This window comes from Priapulus caudatus, unplaced genomic scaffold (assembly GCF_000485595.1).
Source record: "Priapulus caudatus unplaced genomic scaffold, Priapulus_caudatus-5.0.1 Scaffold869, whole genome shotgun sequence".
In the NCBI taxonomy this organism is placed as follows: domain Eukaryota; kingdom Metazoa; phylum Priapulida; class Priapulimorpha; order Priapulimorphida; family Priapulidae; genus Priapulus; species Priapulus caudatus.
This window is the reverse complement of record NW_014577930.1, coordinates 46,634-66,766: the sequence shown is the minus strand read 5'-3', so window position 1 is coordinate 66,766 and position 20,133 is coordinate 46,634. Positions and strand designations below refer to the sequence as shown.

Genomic DNA, 20,133 nt, shown 5'->3' with positions numbered 1-20,133 from the left:
GAAGAAGAAGAAGAAGAAGAAGAAGAAGAAGAAGAAAAAGAAGAGGAAAATGAAGAAGCATAAGAAGAAGAAGTAAAGGAACCGACGAATGGCAATAACGACATCCGAAACAGCAATGATGGTGTTCACAACAATGACAACAATGTCGACAAAGATGAAGACAGAGAAAACACGAGAGAAAGTACAAGAAGAAGACGAAAAAAGAACAATGGCAATAACCGAAAGTATACACACGTATAACCTAAGGATATACACAAGATTAGAGTTCCTCATGGTAAAAACTATCATCCATCAATCATCGCTGTATTTATCATATAAGCGGTGAACCTTGTGATGGTAACGTCGGCCTTATGGAAGACATCGAGGGCAACTTTTGCTGACTTTTCACTCGCTCCCGTGTCTACGTCGTAGCTGGTCGTGAGCGTCTCCATCGTGAAGGTGAACTGTCTGTCGTCACGCAGCGTGGACGTGTCAAACCTTATCGTGAGCGTCGCCTGCACAGGAAACGTCGCCCAACGTCACGTGATCCACTGACTGGCAAACTATGCACGAAGGGCATTCATGTGAACGGGCGCTTCTCGTTGTGTCGTGCTACATTGCAGCGTTGCTTGATTAGATATGATGTGTTGTAAAATGTTTTGTATTGTAAATGTTTTGTATGTTTTGTATATTAAGTATTAAACGTTACGCCAATTCAGTATTAAGCAATACTAAATTTATTATTCAGCATGTTATTATATTATATTCATTTTTAGGTATATGATAATATTTTTTGTTAGCTATTATGTAAAGTCGTGTATATGCGCGGGAGGTTTAGTGAACGTGGCATCTCACAAGCGTGAGTCTTCGTGAGAGTCTAGCGGGCTAAAGTGAAGCAAGTGTAAAGAGCTAAAATAGCGGTTTTCGTCGTATGCATACCGAGGCGTCGAAGGGAAGCGGATTGGCTATCTCACACACCAGGCCACGCCCTCGTCCCGTGACGTCAGGATTGGCCTGGCAAGCGTACTGAGACTGAAAAAGCAGCGGTAATCAAAAATCGTATAAAGCTAAGTAGTAGTAGTATAGTAAATAAAAGTAAACGGAAATAAACGAAAATATAATTTAGTTTTAAGAATGTTTTGTTATCTCTAGCACTAGTGGGCATTCTGACGTTATACATGATGACCCTTCATGACCTTGACCAACACGTTAGCATGTGCCAGCCACTACCGTGTGGCCAAGCGCGTCCATACAGATGGGCTCTAGCATTTAGTTGTAGAAAACACAGTAAAATCCGTTGTTACAACCTTTATTGGTTTTAAAATTCGCGTGATTTTGACCGACATTCCGACAATTACACGATTACACTTACTACACAAAGGTACACGAGAATGGTTTACTGAAATCGGTTCACTGAGTTCACTGAGTTTCAATGAAATGGTTTATACGTCTGTCACTAGATACGCATACAGTTCTGTATTTGTGTATTGAACTTGGTTCCACTACGATATATTCCCACGGAAACCTACAGGGTCCGATCCGATGAAAGACGCAGCACTCGTGTAGTAACCTTCGATCTTGGTTTGATGAGCGCTTTCTCCACGATTGGTGACAGTTATAGTGAAGGAGATGTCGTTGTTTATTCCTGGGACGAGGTACGGTCTGTGAGTAAAATTATATTACGTTTATTATGTATTTACAAGACTATTCACATTACGTTATCAAGAATGTACTCATTTAGTCTCACATTTCTGGCAATAAACAGTCGAACATGACAGAAAACCTAAAGAAACGAATGACACTGAAAATAACATTGCCAGTGCCGACGTTACCTGTCAAGACTTCTGTCAATAAAAATCGTTATATTTATTACCTATTGCGCAGTGCGTGCGTAGGTTCCTGAGCGCGTGAGTGCGTGCGTGGGTGCGTGAGTGAGTGCGTGCGTGCGTGCGTGAGTGCGTCCCTGTGTGCGTGAGTGCGTGCGCGCGTGCGTGCGTGCGTGCGTGCGTGCGTGCGTGTGTGCGTACATGCCTGAGTAATTACAGATATAACGTGTACACTATCTACTAACTTACTCGTTAAAGTCAGACTTCATCGTAATACTGAGGTCCGATGTGCAGTTGTTATCATCGCCGCACGCATGCGCGAAGCCCAGCTAAAATTAACAGCAATGCATTTATTAAAGATGGCAGCCGAAAACATCACCTACCGCCATGAGTCCTCGTGACATTAAACAACCATAATTATATCAGGAGTGAATAATAGAGAATCTCTATTATTCACTCCTGATTATATCTCCTAATGCTTTTGTGCTGTTATAATTCATTGTAATTATTCAGCATGAATATGTAGAGAATTAACTACGTGAAACGCTCTAACGCTATCGCTGAGAATCTGTCGACTGTTGTACACAAATCTAATGTGAAAACTCGGTTATTTTAACCAAACATTCATTCATTGTACAGGTCTGAAGGTTTAGCATTAGCTACATATGTCTGTAGGTTTACAGAGTGGTTTAGAGTAAGTATACCAGCTCTAGCACGTGCACGTTGTCGTCTGCGCTGATGACGGGCGGTAGAGGCAGCACCGTCTGCCGTCTCCGCCGCCGTGCCGTGACGTCATCGATGATGTCATAATCGAGTGAGAATGACAGCGGCGTAATCTTATCCTTGATGTTCGCCTGCAAGCAAAACATGAGATTCACAAGCCATTCGTCAGTTAGTGTGAATACAGACTGTCGTATCACAGCTGTCTGATAGTTTATGTCCCCTAGTATGATATGAAAAATGTTGTGTTGGCATACATATGGATAGAACTCCCCGACTTCTGTGAAGATATCAATGCATCGATGAATTTGAATAGTATGGTTTAGTACAGGGGTGCAACTACAGCCGTTCACGTTAGGTAATTATTGTTGGGTGGTTCATTAAAGTGATTATACTCATGATCACCCTAGTATCGGAGAACGTATGCGACATTCTAAAGTAATCAAACTTACCGTTGGTAGCAGGGAGTTTATGCGACATTCTAAAGTAATCACACTTACCCTTAGTAGCAGGGAGTTCATGCGACATTCTAAAGTAAGCACACTTACCCTTAGTAGCAGGGAGTTCATGCGACATTCTAAAGTAATCACACTTACCCTTAGTAGCAGGGAGTTCATGCGACATTCTAAAGTAATCACACTTACCCGTTAGTAGCAGGGCAGTTCTATTGCGAGATTTCTAAAGGTAAGCAACACTTACCTTAGTCAGCAGGAGTTCTATGCCAACATTCTACAATAATCACACTTATCCCTTAGTAGCTCAGGAGTTCACTGCGCATTCTAAAGTAATCACACTGTACGCCTTAGTAGCCAGGGAGTTCATGCGACATTCTAACGAGTAATCACACTTACCCTTAGTAGCAGGGAGGTTTCATGCGACTTCTAAAGTATCACACTTACGCCTTATGTGGCAGGGAGTTCATGCGACATATCTAAAAGTAATCATCACTTACCCTTAGTGAGCAGGGAGTTTCTGCGAGATTCCTAAAGTAAGCACACTTACCCGTTAGTAGCAGGGCAGTTCATGCAAATTCTAAAGTATATCCAACTTACCCTTTAGTGCAGAGAGGTTCATGCGACATTTCTTAAAGGTAATCACACTTTACCTTTAGTTAGCCAGGGAGTTATGCAACATTCTAAGTAATCACGACTTACCCTAGTAGCAGCGGAGTACCATGCGACATTCTAAAGTCAATCACACTCACCGCTTAGTACAGGGATCGTTCATGTCAGACATTCTGAATGTAATCACACTGTACCCTTTGGTAGCATACGAGTTCATGCGACATTCTAAAGGTAATTCACATTCACACCTTTGGTTAGCAGGGAGTTCATGCGAGATTCTAAAGTAAGCACACTTCGCCCTTAGTTAGCAGGGCCAAGTTCATGCAACATATCTAAAGTAATCACACTTTACCCTTAAGTAGCAGGAAAGTTCATGCGACATTCTACAAGTAATCACACTTACCCTTGTAGTAGCAGGGAGTTTCATTGCGACATTTCTAAAGCTTAAATGCACCACTTACCCTTACGTAGCAGGGATTCATTGCGCACATTCTAAAGTAAAATCCACACTTACTCCTTGGTAGCAGGAGCTTCATGCGACATTCTAACGTAATGACACCTTACCTCTTGGTAGCTAGGATGTTCATGGCGCGAGATTCTAAATAGCAGCACTACCCGTAGTAGCCAGGTGCAGTCATGCGACATTCTAAAGTAAGCACACTTACCCGTAGTAGCAGGGAGTGTATGTCACATTCGAGCGTTTCTTTGGCGAGTTTGACAACTCTTTTCACTTGCAGTGATGAGCGATTGTTTTCGAAGAAGAAACCTCTATTCGTGCTAGCAGCAACGATAGCAAGCGTGTACTGAATCTCTGCAATGTGATCGAAGTACTAAGTTAAGTTTGTCTTTAGGGATGCGCTTCTACATGGTCTAATCTGTGATGAATATTGAATAGTGACGCTCTTACCTAGGAAGCGTTATAAGAGATGAGCCTGCACATATTATGGGGGGGGGGCTATTTCGTGATTTAACCGAATAACGACGAAAGTGTACATTGATTTGTAAAGATTTGAATAAACGAACCAGCTGTAAGGTGAGATAGGGCCGAAGCAGTGAATTTACGCTAAGATTTATTAGGTTTATTCTAAGATTACTACCATTTATTAGACGCGTATTCATTTTTGTCCAAATTCTAAGTGGGCAGCTAGGTCGGTCGGTCGGTCGGTCGGTCGGTCGGTCGCTGTCGTCGGATCGCGTCGGTCGCGTCGGTCGGTCGGTTCGGTCGCCGTCAGCTTGGGTCGGTCGGTCGGTCGGTCGGTCGGTCGGATCGGTCGGTTCGCGTCGGTCCGAGTCGGTCGGTCGGCTTCGTCGCGTCGGTCGTGTCGGTCCGGTCGGCTCCGCGTCGGTCGGGTCCGCCGTGTCGGTTATGTCGGTTCGGTCGGTCGGCCTGTCCGTCCGTCGGTCAGCCGGTTAGTTAGTTAGTTGTATAATGTTCTAGTTTCGGGCCTTACTTGTGCTAGCAGGCACGTGCGCTCCATCGTAGTAGAAGCAGGCAGACACGCGCACGCACGACACACGCTCTCCATCCGCGTTAACACAGTCGGCCACGTTTGTCTGGATCTGCGCCGGATTGAACCGGATGTTGGCCGACGTCCGGATGACGGGTCGCGTGCGCAGTAGCACGGCGCTGTCCGACTGGTACGCGCCGATAGCGACATCTACCGGCAGATTTACACTCGTTATAAAGCAGACGAAGTAAGTAAGCATGCAGTCATACAAAATGAAAAATTATATTTAAAAAAAGCCATGGTTCTATCTATCTCACATGCACACACATACTCACACACACTCGCACCGCACACAAACGCACGCACGCACGCACGCACGCACACAAACGCACGCACGCACGCACGCACGCACGCACGCACACACGCGCACGCGCGCGCGTTCTCGCTTTCTCTCTCCCACCCGCGTTATCCCAGACTCTATGGTTTAATACATCGTCTGTGCTATAGCTACCTTGGTAACGGTGCATTAGATTTCATATATCGTCTGCGCTAGTTACCTTGTTAACGGTACACTAGATCCCATACATCGTTTTCCCTGGTTACCTGGGTAACGGTTATCATCGACGTCCATACTCCGTGAGATGCTCCATCCGAAGCCACGAAGCCCGTCGGCGACGGACGCTGCGGCGATGCGCTGCGAGTGCTGCGGATAGATGCCCGCTACGTAACCCCGGTAGATGTAGACGACGCCGCGACCGTCGTCCTCGTACGGCGCCGACACGGCGACGTCCCGGAAGCCGTCAAGGTCAAGGTCACCGACGCCGGCGATCGTCGTGCCGAAGCGTGCGTAGCTGCTGCGGCTTCCGCGCAGCTTGTAGTCGGTCTCCAGGAGCGGGTCGCCTGCTCTGTGTCCCTGCGTAGCGTGGATAGGGGAACGGTGTTGCGGCGCCGCTCTCTCCACCCTCATCCACCCACCCACCCCAGGTTATAGAATTCATCTCCTACATAAATGGCCGGATCTGTCTGTCTGTCTGTCTATCTGTCTGTCTGTCTGTCCGTCTATCTTCTCAAGACCCGTAAGAGGTGACCCCCAACACCATATATATATTCTGAATCAGCATGACGCCACGACCATTTTAGGAACTCCACTTTTTTGTAGGTAAATAATATTTATTTATTTACCTAGGTTTATATATTAACCTGCATCAGCCGTGGCTCCACAAAGGCCAAGCTGTTCCAAGAGTGCAAGCTCATCATCTGGGACGAGGCAACCATAAGCCACAAAGGCGCCTTTGAAGCACTCGACAAGACCCTACAAGACCTTCGGCACAACACAAACGTCATGGCAGGTGTGACTGTCCTGCTCTCAGGCGACTTTCGCCAAACCTTGCCAGTCATCGCCAAAGGAACAAGAGCAGATGTTGTCAATGCCTGCATCAAGTCCTCCTACCTCTGGAGCAAGGTGAACCGCCAGAGCCTAAAGACCAACATGAGGGTGCAGCTCAGCGGCGATAAAGAAGCTGGCCGCTTCTCTCAGCAACTGCTGGAGGTCGGCAATGGCAGACTCACCACCGCAGCTGATGGCCAAGTCAAGCTGCCATTCGGCAAAGCAGCGGCGGACATCACCCAGCTGATGACCAAAGTCTTCCTAAACCTCCACCTACGCTACCAAGACCAAGACTGGCTGAGCGAGCGAGCCATCCTTGCTCCCAAGAATTTGGCCGTAGATGACATCAACGCCAAGCTGCTGGAGCAACTGCCTGGCGACCCAACGAGCTACAGGTCGATGGACACAGTTCTTGATCCTAACCAGGTGGTGCACTATCCGACCGAGTTTCTCAACAGCCTCGCGCCCTCAGGTCTGCCACCACACAACTTGGTGTTCAGAGTCGGCGCGCCCATATTGGTAATGCGCAACCTGGATGCTCCCAAGCTCTGCAACGGCTCACAGTCAAGCAGCTCATGCCCAGAGTCATCGAAGCCAAAATCATAGCAGGCAAGGGCAAGGGCGAAAATGTCTTCATCCCAAGGATCCCGGTCATCCCACCAGACCTGCCATTTGAGTTCAAGAGGCTGCAGTTTCCAGTCAAGCTGAGCTTTGCCATGTCTATCAACAAGGCTCAGGTCCAGTCCTTCAAGATGGTTGGACTCAACCTCAGTCAGCCAGTGTTCTCCCATGGCCAGCTCTGTGTGGGGTGCTCCAGGGTGGGTAACTCAGACATCCTCTACATCCTCTCTCAAGATGGCAAGACCAAGAATGTTGTGTACCAAGAAACGCTGCAGAACTGAACAGAAGTGAAATTCTTGGGACAGATTTATAAAATCCGAATAACATCAGTACAGCCGTTATGGCAGACTAAATTTTAGCTCTTTTCTCCTTTATCCCGGGCATCGCCGTGTAGCCCAGCTAGTGTTCGTATAAAGTCATAGTTATAGTATGTTCGTATTATATAAGTAAATAATATAAATTCGTTTTATAGAATGCTGTTTTGTCGTATTTCGTGTTTCATATCGGCGTTTATTTAACCTGTTATTACTGTTATTATTATTATTATTATTATTTGCTTAATTTATTTATAATTATTATGTGCTCTTATCATTATTATCTATTATTACTTGTCTATCGCTACCTATGTTTTTTCACATAGAGATTTTAGGGTTTGATAATTTGGATTTAATAGGGAATTTTATAATAGGGTAAGGAGAATTAATTAATTGTGAAGTTTATCATTTATGCATCGTGGTATAGAATAACAAGCACGTCTGATTTAAATGGGGTAGTGCAGTGAATCAAAGCCCCATAGATCAATCGTCCATCTGTCCGTCCGTACGTGCGTCTGTCTGTTTATACATTTGTCTGCTCGTATATGACATATTTCTCGCTTGTCTCCATAATCTATACTCTCCATGACCTAGGCTAACTCTCCAACAAGCACCTAAATGTAATGCGGGCGAAACCGATGACGATTTCGGATGAGATGTGAAACCCAGTATGGCTTCATCTGGAGCTGTGACACTGACAGTCTGACTACGACCCTTACCTGATTCATGTAGACATAGGCACAGCCTTCATCGACCGTATTCTCCTCGTAATAGAACGGAGCACCGACGATGAGGTCATCCAAGCCATCTTTGTTAATGTCGATGGCCGCCACGGCGGCGCCAAAGTACTCTCCGCTGACCGCGCCCACTTTCTTGATGAGGTACTTGAAGTCGTCGTAATAGATGTACACCTAGAATAAAGAGAAATTCGATGTGAACTACGCATCTGTGGGCGCATTTTTACTCTAGTCTCCGCCTTGCTACAGTTACCTCAGAGACGTTACAGGACGGATAGCAGCGAAAACATCTGCCATTTGTTTGCGAATAAACTTATGCTTATTAATGTTATTCGTGCGGACATTATTGAGTACATTGTCTGGGCCTTTACTGTGAGTGATGATTCTTATAACTATTGCTCTACTCCTACTGCTGTTGTTGTTCGTGCTGCTGCTACTGCTACTGCGACGCTGTGGTTGTTGTTGTTGTCGTTGTTGTTGTTGTTGTTGTTGTTGTTGTTAGTTACTGTTGCCGTTGCCGCTGTTGCTTCTACTGCTACTGCTACTGCTATTGCTGCTGTTGTTGTTGCTGCTTTTTCTGTTATTGCTGCTGCTGTTGTCCTTATTGTTATCGTCGATGACAGTTTTGTCGTTTCTACATTTGCTAGTTCCTCTGCTGCACAGTCTACTTGCCTCTCCCACGAACGAGCTTCTCCGAGCCCTGGGAACTCCTACCACGTTGAGCACCTTCTTGTCGGGAAAGAACACGCCGGAGGAGATGTCGTAACCTAGGAAGCTTCCCTCTAGAAGTTCGTGTATGAGAGGCACAACGGTGTCCGATCTAGGGGATCGCATCTCAACGACGGAACCTGTGGTATGATATAGTCACAGTAGATTCACTCGTTAATGAGGGGGAGGCATGGTCTCGCATTTACAGGTACGCTCAGATCCGATCACAACCCAGCTGACGTCACTGATTGAGTGAGAGCCAGGGCGCGGGAGGCTTCAGCCGTCAGATTACAACACATGTTGTTATGCGAGCAAACTGCATGCTACGCCACTCAACACCAGCAAAATGATATGCAACGCCACGCAACGCCGGCAAAATGCAATGCAACGCCACGCAACGCCGGCAAAATGCAATGCAACGCTGTGCCTTCGCAAACATGGACAGATTGTATCTCTTTAATAATAGCGGGCACAGTCTGGCTTCTATACCTGCTCCCAGGGTGTTAATAGTGTAATATAACGATATATATTTGTGACGATGATGAAAATATGACGATAGTGTAACGTATGACAAGTAAATGAAAGTGCGGACTTCCATCAGACGATTGGCGCGAGACTCAATGATCCGTACATGCGCGGCTGAAAATATAAGACCTTGTGCAAACTTCTGCTCTTTTCGTGGGGGGCGGGGGACAGTTGGCGTGGCGTTGGGTCCTGGCCAGAGAGACTTAAAAGTGCCTGAGAGCACCTAAATGCCAGACTGTGTCTATTTATTAAAGAAGACACAATCTGTTTCATTGCGTAGTTTTCGAGGGTAAAGAAGAAATGCAATTCGGTTAGTTTTTTGCATGTACGATAACCTTGAAGCAACCTTGGTTCGTTTATTGTACTTGTACTTGAAGCGCGTGAATGCTATAATTAATTGCTGCTCGTTTGATATTCAGTTTTGCATGACGTCAAACCTATTTCAGCGCGCGCACGCCATGTTTTTACCTGACGCATAATATAATAAGCGTACTTATACTGAGTGCATGCCTGCGCGCAATATATCGTACTAAAGTAATAATAACTAAGAACTTCGGAGAGCGCATGCAGATCACTCCCCAGATGGCGAGCCAGTCTCTCGCACGTGAAAATATTTTATTAATTAAATTCATTTTATTGTGCAGCCCGGATCACCACCAAACTGATTCAATTCCTAGACTTGTATCCTATTGTCTGACCTATCCTGGAATATTTTATGACAATCGTACCATAACTTTTTCAGTTAGGCTGCTACACACAAACCCACAACCCACCAAAGACTCACAAAAACAAATCAAAACAGTCAAACCACACCGCGGTTGAAAACATAACCTCCTGCCAACCCCTTGGCGGAGGTAAAAAGACACCGGTGTTTGTATACACACCTGTTTGCGACCATACACCAGGGGCCGCCAGCAACAGTCTCATGTCATCGGTTTGAGATGTCTGGAACAAGCGGAATTAGCGGGGTGGGTGTGACGTCATGATGTTACTAGATACGTCGCTAGGAGGCGCCCCCAACGTTTACATCTTTAGCCGCAGGAGTGTGATATATGTTTACGTCATACTGTGAAATTCCCGATACTCTATTTACACCCCGCATAACAATGAGACATCACACAGCAATCGAACTGATCTATCTGCCTAGGCGAGATAACCACATAGCTTAGATATTGTCGCTAGGTGGGACCCGCTCACCCGGCCTGTACGCTGTTATACACGAGAGCACGCCAAAATGTCAACTTTACGGCACTTCGTTGCCAAGCATTGTTATTAGAACATACTATCGCGATAATGATTGGTCACAACTACGTATTAATTACTCCAGTAGAATAGATCAACTAAATATATCAAAGATTTTATCCTAAATCACGGCGATATTTATCTATAGCGCATGGTGGTAGAACTACGGTATAAGGACAGGAAAGGCAGCTCATAGAGCGTCATTTCACTGGTTGACAGAAACACTCCCATTAATTTTGTCATGTGTTGTTATGTAACGTACACAAACGTAATGCATATGGCAATCCATATGCATTATATTAGAATGGTTTCTTACTAATATAGTCATTTGCAATGCATTCGTATGCTTGAATGATGTAATTTTCCTGGAATATATGACGTCAGTGGAGGAAATATTTGTCTTCCGGGCCAAAATGGCCGCTTTGGCTTTCCTGGTCTAACTTTCTGATGCGTGTTGGGCAACATATGTTAGCACAGCTACTACAGTAAGGCGCTGTTGTTTAGCTATAGTATATCTAGCAGTCATCCTTACAGCGTTGGTCAGGTAATGAACTGTCATGCCTGTAAGACCACTTCCGTATCGATATTCTCCATCTACAATCTGATAATCTGAAAAATAAGAAAGCCTACCATAAGCTATGTTGGCGTGAATATGTTTGCCATTAGATATAAATCTTGAACAACAACTTGGCGTTTTTTTCCTTCCACGTGTTAATCGTTGTCGTGTTCCTAACAGTGAGCGCATGTAATGCGTTTGCGTACTACTAGAGCGGCTGTACTGTCATACAATAAATCTTAGTTGCATCGCGCATTTACATACACTCAACAGTTGTCATTAAAATAAATTATTGTTTTCTTCATTATAATTTAATTACTTAAGCGCGAATTACGATCTTTATTGTTCCTTCTTTTTAAACGTTTCCTCTCTCTCTTCGCCTACATCACACGAAATCTTTACGTGAAAGGATTCTAAAACTGATGACTAAGAATACGATCAAGTTCATCTTCCCATGAAGATATCCATCGTCGGCTTGATGCTCACACACAAACCCAGAGGCAAGCGTACCTATGTTCTGCAGCGGGTGAAGGCTCCTCGTTTTGCTTTGTATCATGTCTTTAGATAGTTCCCAGCAGTAGCCGTTAATAAGGAATTCACCGTGTGACTCGAGGAAAAACTGGTTAATCCATCTGGGCGCGCATACCTGTGGAAACACAGCAAGCGTGCGATACAGCCCAACAGGCTCCCTGTCGTGACCAGCTAACACTAGTGACAGCGAAGCAACCCCTGCACGTAATCCCCGAAACCTCATCCCGATCTCTCCCAGTTGACCTTAACCCACTTCTGTAACCCTAACCCATCCGGGTGACCCTAACGTGACCCTTACACAGTAATTTGACCCTGACCAAGTAACTTGCCCCTAACCAACTTTTGTAACCCACGCCAAATTCCGTGACTCACACACTAACCCACGACCTTCATCCACTTTCGTCCATTCTCCCACCATCACGCGTCATACTGCGAACACGCCCTCGCTATGACGTCAAGAACTGGGAACACTCCCCCTGTGAACTGACAGTGACAGGATGGGAACTCTCTCCACGATGACATCGTGAACTAAGAATATTCTCCCCTATGACGTGTCATACCGTGAACACGTCTCCACTATGATGTCACGAACTAGGTATACTCCCTCTATGACGTGTCATACCGTGAACACGCCCTCACTCTGGCGTCGCGAATTGGCAACACTCCCCATATGACGCGCCATACCGTGAATACGCCCTTGCTGTCGTGGACGTCTAGTCCTGCTCCCAGCCACTGATTCTCCTTGTAACTCTTCACACGGTAGCGTCCGTTATCGAAACTACATGGTATCGCTTGGCCGAGAGAGAGGTAGCACGTGTCTCCTGTATCACAGAATGAGAAAGAAGTAGGAATATACAACTGTAGCAGGGAAAGGGGAGATGAGCGAGAACGATAGAGAGCGAAAAAGAGAGAAATAATGAAAGAATGAGAAGGGGAGACAGCGAGAGCGAGAAAATGAAAACGAGAGCGACAGCGGGACCTAAAGAGAGTAGCCGAGTGAGAGAGAGAGAGAGCGGAGAGAGAGCAAGAAAGAGAGAGAAAGAGAAAGAAAGAAAGAGAGAGCGAGGCACCATTCTTCAATGCAAAAAAACTCTCAGCTCCCACACACTTGCCACTGCATCTAACATTTCATCAACCGTGCAAACGTGCTACCCAAGCAAACTTCTCTTTACACCTTCCCCCACCCCACCCCAGCGTTAACGCCTCCCCCAGTCTTAGCGCCTCCCCCATCCCCCAGGGTTAACGCCTCCCTCAGAGTTAGCGCCTTCCCCAGCGTTAACGCCTCCCCCAGTCTTAGCGCCTCCCCCATCCCCCCAGGGTTAACGCCTCCCCCAGTCTTAGCGCCTCCCCCATCCCCCGAGGGTTAACGCCTCCCTCAAAGTTAGCGCCTTCCCTAGCGTTAACGCCTCCCCTAGTCTTAGCGCCTCCCTCATCCCCCGAGGGTTAACGCCTCCCTCAGAGTTAGCGCCTTCCCCAGCGTTAACGCCTCCCCCAGTCTTGGCGCCTCCCCCATCCTCCCAGGGTTAACGCCTCCCTCAGGGTTAGCGCCTTCCCCAGCGTTAACGCCTCCCCCAGTCTTAGCGCCTCCCCCATCCCCCAGGGTTAACGCCTCCCTCAGGGTTAGCGCCTTCCCCAGCGGTTCCTCCCCCGGTCAGCGCTACGTACCGTCACTGTCCACGAGTATTTCCTCACAGTCGCCACCGGTAACGGCGCATTTGTACAGAGCACCCGGTGTCCTAATATCGCTGGGTGTGTGCACGGAAGACGACTTCGGAGCGCCAACTAATACCCTATTAAAAAAACGATGTTTAATTAATTAATTAATTTAATTAATAATTAATAATAATTAATAATTAACGTAATTAATAGTAATTTATTAAAATTCTAACATAAACATTCCTGATACCCATCATCTACAATATGTTGTTTTAATGCACAACTGCAAAAAACTGTGACTGCTGTCGATATGCAGAATGCAAATCTTGGACATTTTGAGTGATGCGTCTTTGAAGTACTTGTCTGTCACCCATAACCCTCTGACTAATAATTGAATCTGTCAGGAGTGATAGCGTGGATTTGTATGTAATTAATATTAGCATTGGTGGCATCATTACCCGCTGATAACATCGATATCAAGAGTACATAATAGGAGATTACTCTTGATCGGTATCATAGTCGTAACACAACCCCACGGAACCCCCCGGGTGTTCATGTTTCTACCCTGCACGCACGCGCACGAGAATTCTACGCGTGTCCGCTCGATCTGATAACATATTTGTTCGCACGGTGCCCTCTGACGACTCTAGGAAGATGCGCGCATGCGTGGTGGGTACGGGACATACGCATGGGCGGACGTTGCTACATAGGTGCAGTTTGCTGTAAAGTGAAGCGGCTTGTTGGCGTGTGTGTGTTGTCTAAATGCTCGCTCGTGTTACTGTGGAGGTATAGTACCCGCGTCCGGGTGGAACCAAATATGTATTGAATGGCAATTACGCGGATTACTGCCAGCCTAACACACAATAGAACAACATCACAACGCAACAATACATAACAATACACAACAATAATACACTATTATCAATCGTGTACAACATTATACAACAATATGCAACAATATACAACATTATACAACAATATGCAACATTATACAACAACAATGCAACAGCAAAACGACAGCAGTGGTGCTATGGAGATTTACCAATAAATCGGAGATAAAATTAAGTAGAATCACGCACAATGGTCGTGCCTACACCAACTAGAACATTTCCGTGTAAAGGCGGGAATGGCGAGAACTGTACACGGGTCCATGGCGAGGATATGGAGACGTATATATATATACGCACGAGACGAGAGAAGAGTGTGCGAAAGTCAGCGAGAGAGAAATAGACATTTAACATATATGTCAGAGTTGGGTTATACCAATTCTGTAATGATTTAGTTCTTTTACACTTGATATACATTGTAACTATAATGTGCCGATCGCAAATGCCTCTACCCTCCCTTATCTTTATCTCACGCATTACATCTCCAGTTACAAACACACGCCCTGGCTCGGACAGAGCCAGGTTAAGCAACGTATAAGAGTCTTACAAACATATATACTTGGACCAGCTATAGCGCAGCCAGAATATATGGTCAATGTTAAAAGTTGATACGTGTGGTGATATACAGCATCTCAACGTGAGGTTATCTGTCAGTTGAAAGTGCCGCGATTGTCAAGTTCATTGGAGTCACTGTTTAAATCTATGCGCTATACCATTAGTAAATACTATCACGGAATAATATCAAGAATATCGAGGAATACAGGAATAGAATAAGGAGAAGGAACGTGGTTAAGTGTAGGAAAGTGGAATTGGATCATTGACATTTTGCTTTGCACAAACAGGGCTTTCATCGTAAAGTATGTTACCGGGTCTATTTTTGCAGCGGGCAAATGTGTTTGTGCAGCCGGAGTCTATCAGATAAGAAAATATGTAAGATGAAGGAGACAAGGTTATGTAGTCTTTTTTTTCCTATTAGGCGGTAGTTTTTCTTTCTTTCTCTCTGTTTTCTCTCGCTCTCCTCCACCCTTCTCTCTCTCCCCCTCTCTTTTCTCTCTCTCCCTCTTATTTCTCTCTCTCTCTCCCCCTCTCTGTCTATATCTCCCCGTATATGTCCGTCTATCTATCTATATATCTATCTATTTATCTATTTATCTATCTATCTATCTATCTATAGATATATATGTCTATTTCATAATTTCATACACACGTCTGCTTTCTCACTATCACTTACTTCCTTACTGAACGCACTTTACTGACTGCATACTGAGCACATATTGCACTATATAGCCGCTCACCACTATGCGTTACTTACCACTTTCCTTCTGTGTTCTCTAGCAGCGCCACGGTGTAACCGAAGTAGCTGTCGTTGGTCCGCGACGCGTGCACGGGTGGTCGCATGACGATAACGTCGCTCGTGTCCAAGTTAAACCCGGCGACGTCGGCAGCCAGCAGCAACCAACCGAGGCAGAGCAGCAGCAAACGCGTGCCTTCCATGGCTAGCGGGTGTCGTCTCATTGACGACAGAAAAGCACTAATTGTTCGTTGAAAGAGGAGCCGGGAGGTCCCGATCTCTCTCCGCTGGTGTGATGGTTACTTGTCACGTAAGAGTCTACTGTCTGCAATTCACCGTTAGTAGTGAGTCTAGCTTCCTCACTCGAGCATGGAGGACAGGATGGGCGAACTGACAACTCCAGGCTCTTCTGTTTCCTGTTCGGGACGTGGGCGCATGTGTCACGTCTCTGTAGCGACTGCTCGATAATTATGCAACCAGATCAGCGCGTTTGCACACCATAAAAACGCTGTGTGCCAATCTGAAACGGTTAGAAAGTCGTCGTAGCACTATAATAGATTCAGGGCGTGCATGTGTGTGTGCGTGTGTGCGTGCGCGCGCGCGTGTGCGTGCGTACGTGCGTGCGTGTGTGTGCGTACGTACGTGCGAGCCTGTGTGCGATTCAGTGAACTGGTTTTTAGTCATTTTATTCAGTTGTGAATCCTTAAACCCAACGTGTTTAAGGAGGCGTACAACAGTAAGCATCCGCAAATTGTTCACCGTTGCACTATATCGTCTCTAGAAAATGCTTTTTTTTTGCATTTTTGTTCGCAGAAATTCGGCACTGCATTATGCACGCAAGTTAGATGCCTCGTGGATGTCTAGAAAGCATTAGAAGTAAAATTGGTCTTGTTGTGTAATTGTGCCATTCCAGCAAGTGGCGTAGCCATGGTCGCCGGTCGGCCATTTTTGTGTATGAAACGGGATCCGACTACTCTGTAGAAATTCGCATCATAGAGCTAGCAAAAGTTTCGAGCGGAGCATAGAGCATGAATCTGTAGTTATTTAACATGAATAAAGTGTATGTTGTGTAAGCGCAGTAACAGTGTGAGTATTTTTAATTAATTTCTGTTCGATGCTTATTCAGGCCTGCCGCCTATGGACGCCCTCTACTGTTGTTCAACACCTTAAGCGAGCTGTTACAGCTAGAACAAAATCACAACAATTCTTTTACAGAAATCTGTCGAATCAAAAATAAAAATAACAAAACGAAATCAATTGTGCAATGAAAAATAATTTTATTGCATGAATTATAGCAATAGCAAATGACATCTTGCTGTTGGCATACAATAAAGGTAATTATATCTATAATTAATATTATTTATATTATATATATATATATATATATATATATATATATATATATAATATGTAGCCCTAGAGGAATAGTGTCTCTTCTTGTCAACTTGACTGTCGTCAATGATGGATGACGTCATCATTCATCCCACTCAGGGCCGTATAGCCAGAGGTAAATTTTGTAGGAGGCAAATGTTGTGAGTTCAAGAACAAGGAGCGAAGCGAGCCAATATAGGGCGTGAGGTATGGGGCCCGCTTAATATTTTTTGGAGAAATTTTGTAGGAGGCATTTGCCTCCTATTGCCTAATGGTAGCTACGGCCCTGATCTCACTACGTTAACCTCTTCTATGATCATGCGGGAAACGCTATCCCATCCAGTCAAACTGTCTCCGAGGGAATAATACAGACATGACCCGACACGCAGCTCGATCTGAACCTCTCCACGTGGCAACGCGTAGCAGATGCCTTCAACTGAAACGTAATGGCAATACTTTATCACCTATGTCGTCACGGGACATGCTGTGTGATGAAATAAAAAGTTCGGCGACATTTTTTCACCACTGGTGACCGCGTGGCAATTATTGGCAAAAATGACATCGCAACATTATTAACAATTGCCAACAGAATAGTTATCCGTACACATCTTATCTATCTATATCATTATCTATCACCCATCTTATATCATCGAACTATATTACATATATGTGTCTGTTACACCTTCAGTGCACGGCGGGATCTCGTGTTTGTTGGTGTTTGACGTTTTTATGGAAAATCTTACTCAGCAACGAAGAAAGTTGTGTTATGTGCATCTATTACAGAATTAGAGATTCGTATAGTAAAAATAAGTAGGTTAAAATAATATATAGGTATATCCTATTATTAGAAATATCACATTATGTCAAACTAACTTATCGTTATTTGCCGAGATTTGATTTTACCAGTGCATCTCTTTAAAATTTTTACGTGCGTGTACTGCAGAACTCACTCGTAGCTGGTCCGAATGAGTTTCCATCGCCTCCGCTGTACAGTTGCGCGTCTATCAAAGCTGGGATCAAGCACTCTGTTCCGTTAAAGGTGACGAACCAGCGGTTACACACCTGATCGCCCCTGTTGCGTAGGCTGCCTGACCATCTCACAAGCAGACCTGTCGTGTTGCTGAGCTTTGTTGCATTGCATTGCTGCCAAAATGAAATACGTATCGCTTTTATTGTAAATCCAAAAAGATTATTTTGGGGATGAGATTCATTTTAAATTGCAGCGTGTTTCTTATGAGACTTAGCAGTCATGGAAAAGGTATACCCAATGCAACATTTATATATATCAGGAGTGAATAATGATAAATTTGTCAAATTTTAATTTCAACTTGAGTTTGTCAAATTTGACAAATTTGTCATTATTCACCCTTGATATCGTATTCCTTAAGATATACCTAAGAATTAATTTAATTATCAATGAAGACAAAATATGCACTTCATGAACGCTTACATGTATAATTCCCATGTCAGTGTCATCGTTGGAACTGTCCCATGTGCACTGATATACTTTTCGTTCTACACATGATCCAGGAGGCCCTAAAGGACAAATGGGTAAAAATAAGAGGTCACTAATTCTTAACCGTCTTTTACTAACTGAGAAGAAAGACGGAGAAATTACAGCGATTTAAGTGTAAATGAAGACAATAAGTCCAACATCACCATATTCGCAAAGGCGCTGGCTGTCCCAAACCGAGAGCATGTGTGTGGATGAACTCAGCAATAATTAACCAGAAGGAAATCTCGTATGACATCACAAAAAGTATTCCGCCCGATTTTCTAATGTTTGGCCCGGCAATTAACTACGCCAGTATGAATTAGGCCTATAATATAACTAATAGCTAATCTTACCTACCACGTTATACAAACACGCTGGTACACGTGGATCTTACCATCGTATCCTTTTTCGCCATTTTCTCCGAGACATGCACCCGGGACACCGTCCCTGCCATCGCGGCCAGCAATGCCATCTCTGCCATCCCTACCATCCCTACAAGCTGTGCGACATGCCTGCAAGCCAGCATACCATTATATACATATATATTAATATAATTATGTATAAATATAAGTATATCTGTGCCGAGAATATTTAGAAGTGACGAAGCTAACTCCTATAATTCTATTTTGGCGTGACTTGAAGTCGAAAAACGCGTGCTCTGACCGCAGCAGTGCACGTACGTACGTGTAGCTATCATAATTACCTCACAGTTGGGTTCGGTAGGTATCTCTTCATTTGCCATCAAATATGTCGGAACGCAGAATATCAGAAATATGTAGATTGCTCGTGCCATCATATTTAACGCAGTCGTGGGTAAAATAGACGATCTACTCTTTCTTCGTGGTGTGTAGTGGTGTCATCATAAACGTAAACACGTAGTAATGTTCTTATCTAGCATGACCTTTGGCGTATGTAAACACCTACAGGCACCAACAAAAAAATACATTGATAATCTGCAGAAATAAGTAAATCTACGAACATGCCTACGTTGCTCTTTGCATGTTCTATTCTGGTCTTTACAAATTGTGGCCTGGGATAAAATTTTGATGAATTCCACCGCGCGAGCTCGTATATACGTGTGTATGTGAGTGTGTGCGTGGGAGCGTGCGTGCGTGCGTGGGTGAGTGTGCGTGCGTGCGTGCGTGCGTGAGTAGCGTACGTACGTACGCAAAGTCTCGGTCTCACACACACAGATTCAGTACAAGATTCACAAAATCTGTACGACATCAGTGTTGAGCACACACATACATACATACAACGACGCCCCCTCCCCCTCCATTCCCCTCCCCTGCCTCTTCCTCTCCCTCCATTCCCCTCCCTTGCCTCTTCCTCTCCCTCCATTCCCCTTCCCTGCCTCTTCCTCCATTCCCTTCCCTGCCTCTTCCTCTCCCTCCATTCCCCCCCTTGCCTCTTCCTCTCTCTCCATTCCCCTCCCCTGCCTCTTCCTCCCCCTCCATTCCCCTCCCCTGCCTTCCTCACCCTGTCTCTTCCTCCCTTTTCCTCCCCCTCCCTCCCCCTCCGCTGCCTCCCTCCCCTGTCTCTTCCTCCCTCTTTCTCAACCTCCCCCTTGCTTCCCCTTGCTCCATCCCTCTCTCTCGGCCGCCACCCGTGGACCACCCGGGCTGCTACTGGCTTCTCCAGCAATGAATCGACGCTGCTAACATCACCGTCTATCCTCATCTCCCCGGCTGTAAGCGGCAGCGCATCGTGAACGTATGCTTTCCCTCTCACTGGCGCCGCTGCCACGTAATGCCTCTATATGCTCGGCGCGGCGT

The 20,133-nt window shown here is 45.3% G+C and overlaps 2 protein-coding genes across 2 annotated transcripts in view; both read right to left on the bottom strand.

Annotated features, from left to right (window-relative positions):
- LOC106814080 (integrin alpha-4-like) overlaps positions 1-20,133 on the bottom strand; it is a gene marked incomplete at its 3' end in the record, with an annotated part of 34,343 nt that overhangs the window by 914 nt on the left and 13,296 nt on the right. The window contains 16 exon segments of the mRNA XM_014818356.1: positions 328-494; positions 919-1,011; positions 1,509-1,641; positions 2,055-2,134; positions 2,510-2,659; positions 4,255-4,400; positions 5,041-5,247; positions 5,641-5,950; positions 8,079-8,270; positions 8,769-8,944; positions 10,214-10,274; positions 11,104-11,180; positions 11,638-11,773; positions 12,343-12,479; positions 13,324-13,448; positions 15,514-16,012. Of these exon segments, the coding sequence (XP_014673842.1) occupies positions 328-494; positions 919-1,011; positions 1,509-1,641; positions 2,055-2,134; positions 2,510-2,659; positions 4,255-4,400; positions 5,041-5,247; positions 5,641-5,950; positions 8,079-8,270; positions 8,769-8,944; positions 10,214-10,274; positions 11,104-11,180; positions 11,638-11,773; positions 12,343-12,479; positions 13,324-13,448; positions 15,514-15,716 (2,393 nt within the window).
- On the bottom strand, positions 15,852-19,154 carry LOC106814079 (collagen triple helix repeat-containing protein 1-like). The gene is made up of 6 exons (XM_014818355.1): positions 19,062-19,154; positions 18,753-18,870; positions 18,314-18,399; positions 17,814-18,006; positions 17,169-17,299; positions 15,852-15,908 (listed from the first exon to the last, which is right to left on the bottom strand). Exons 1-6 carry the CDS (start codon positions 19,152-19,154, stop codon positions 15,852-15,854), a joined length of 678 nt encoding a protein of 225 aa, XP_014673841.1.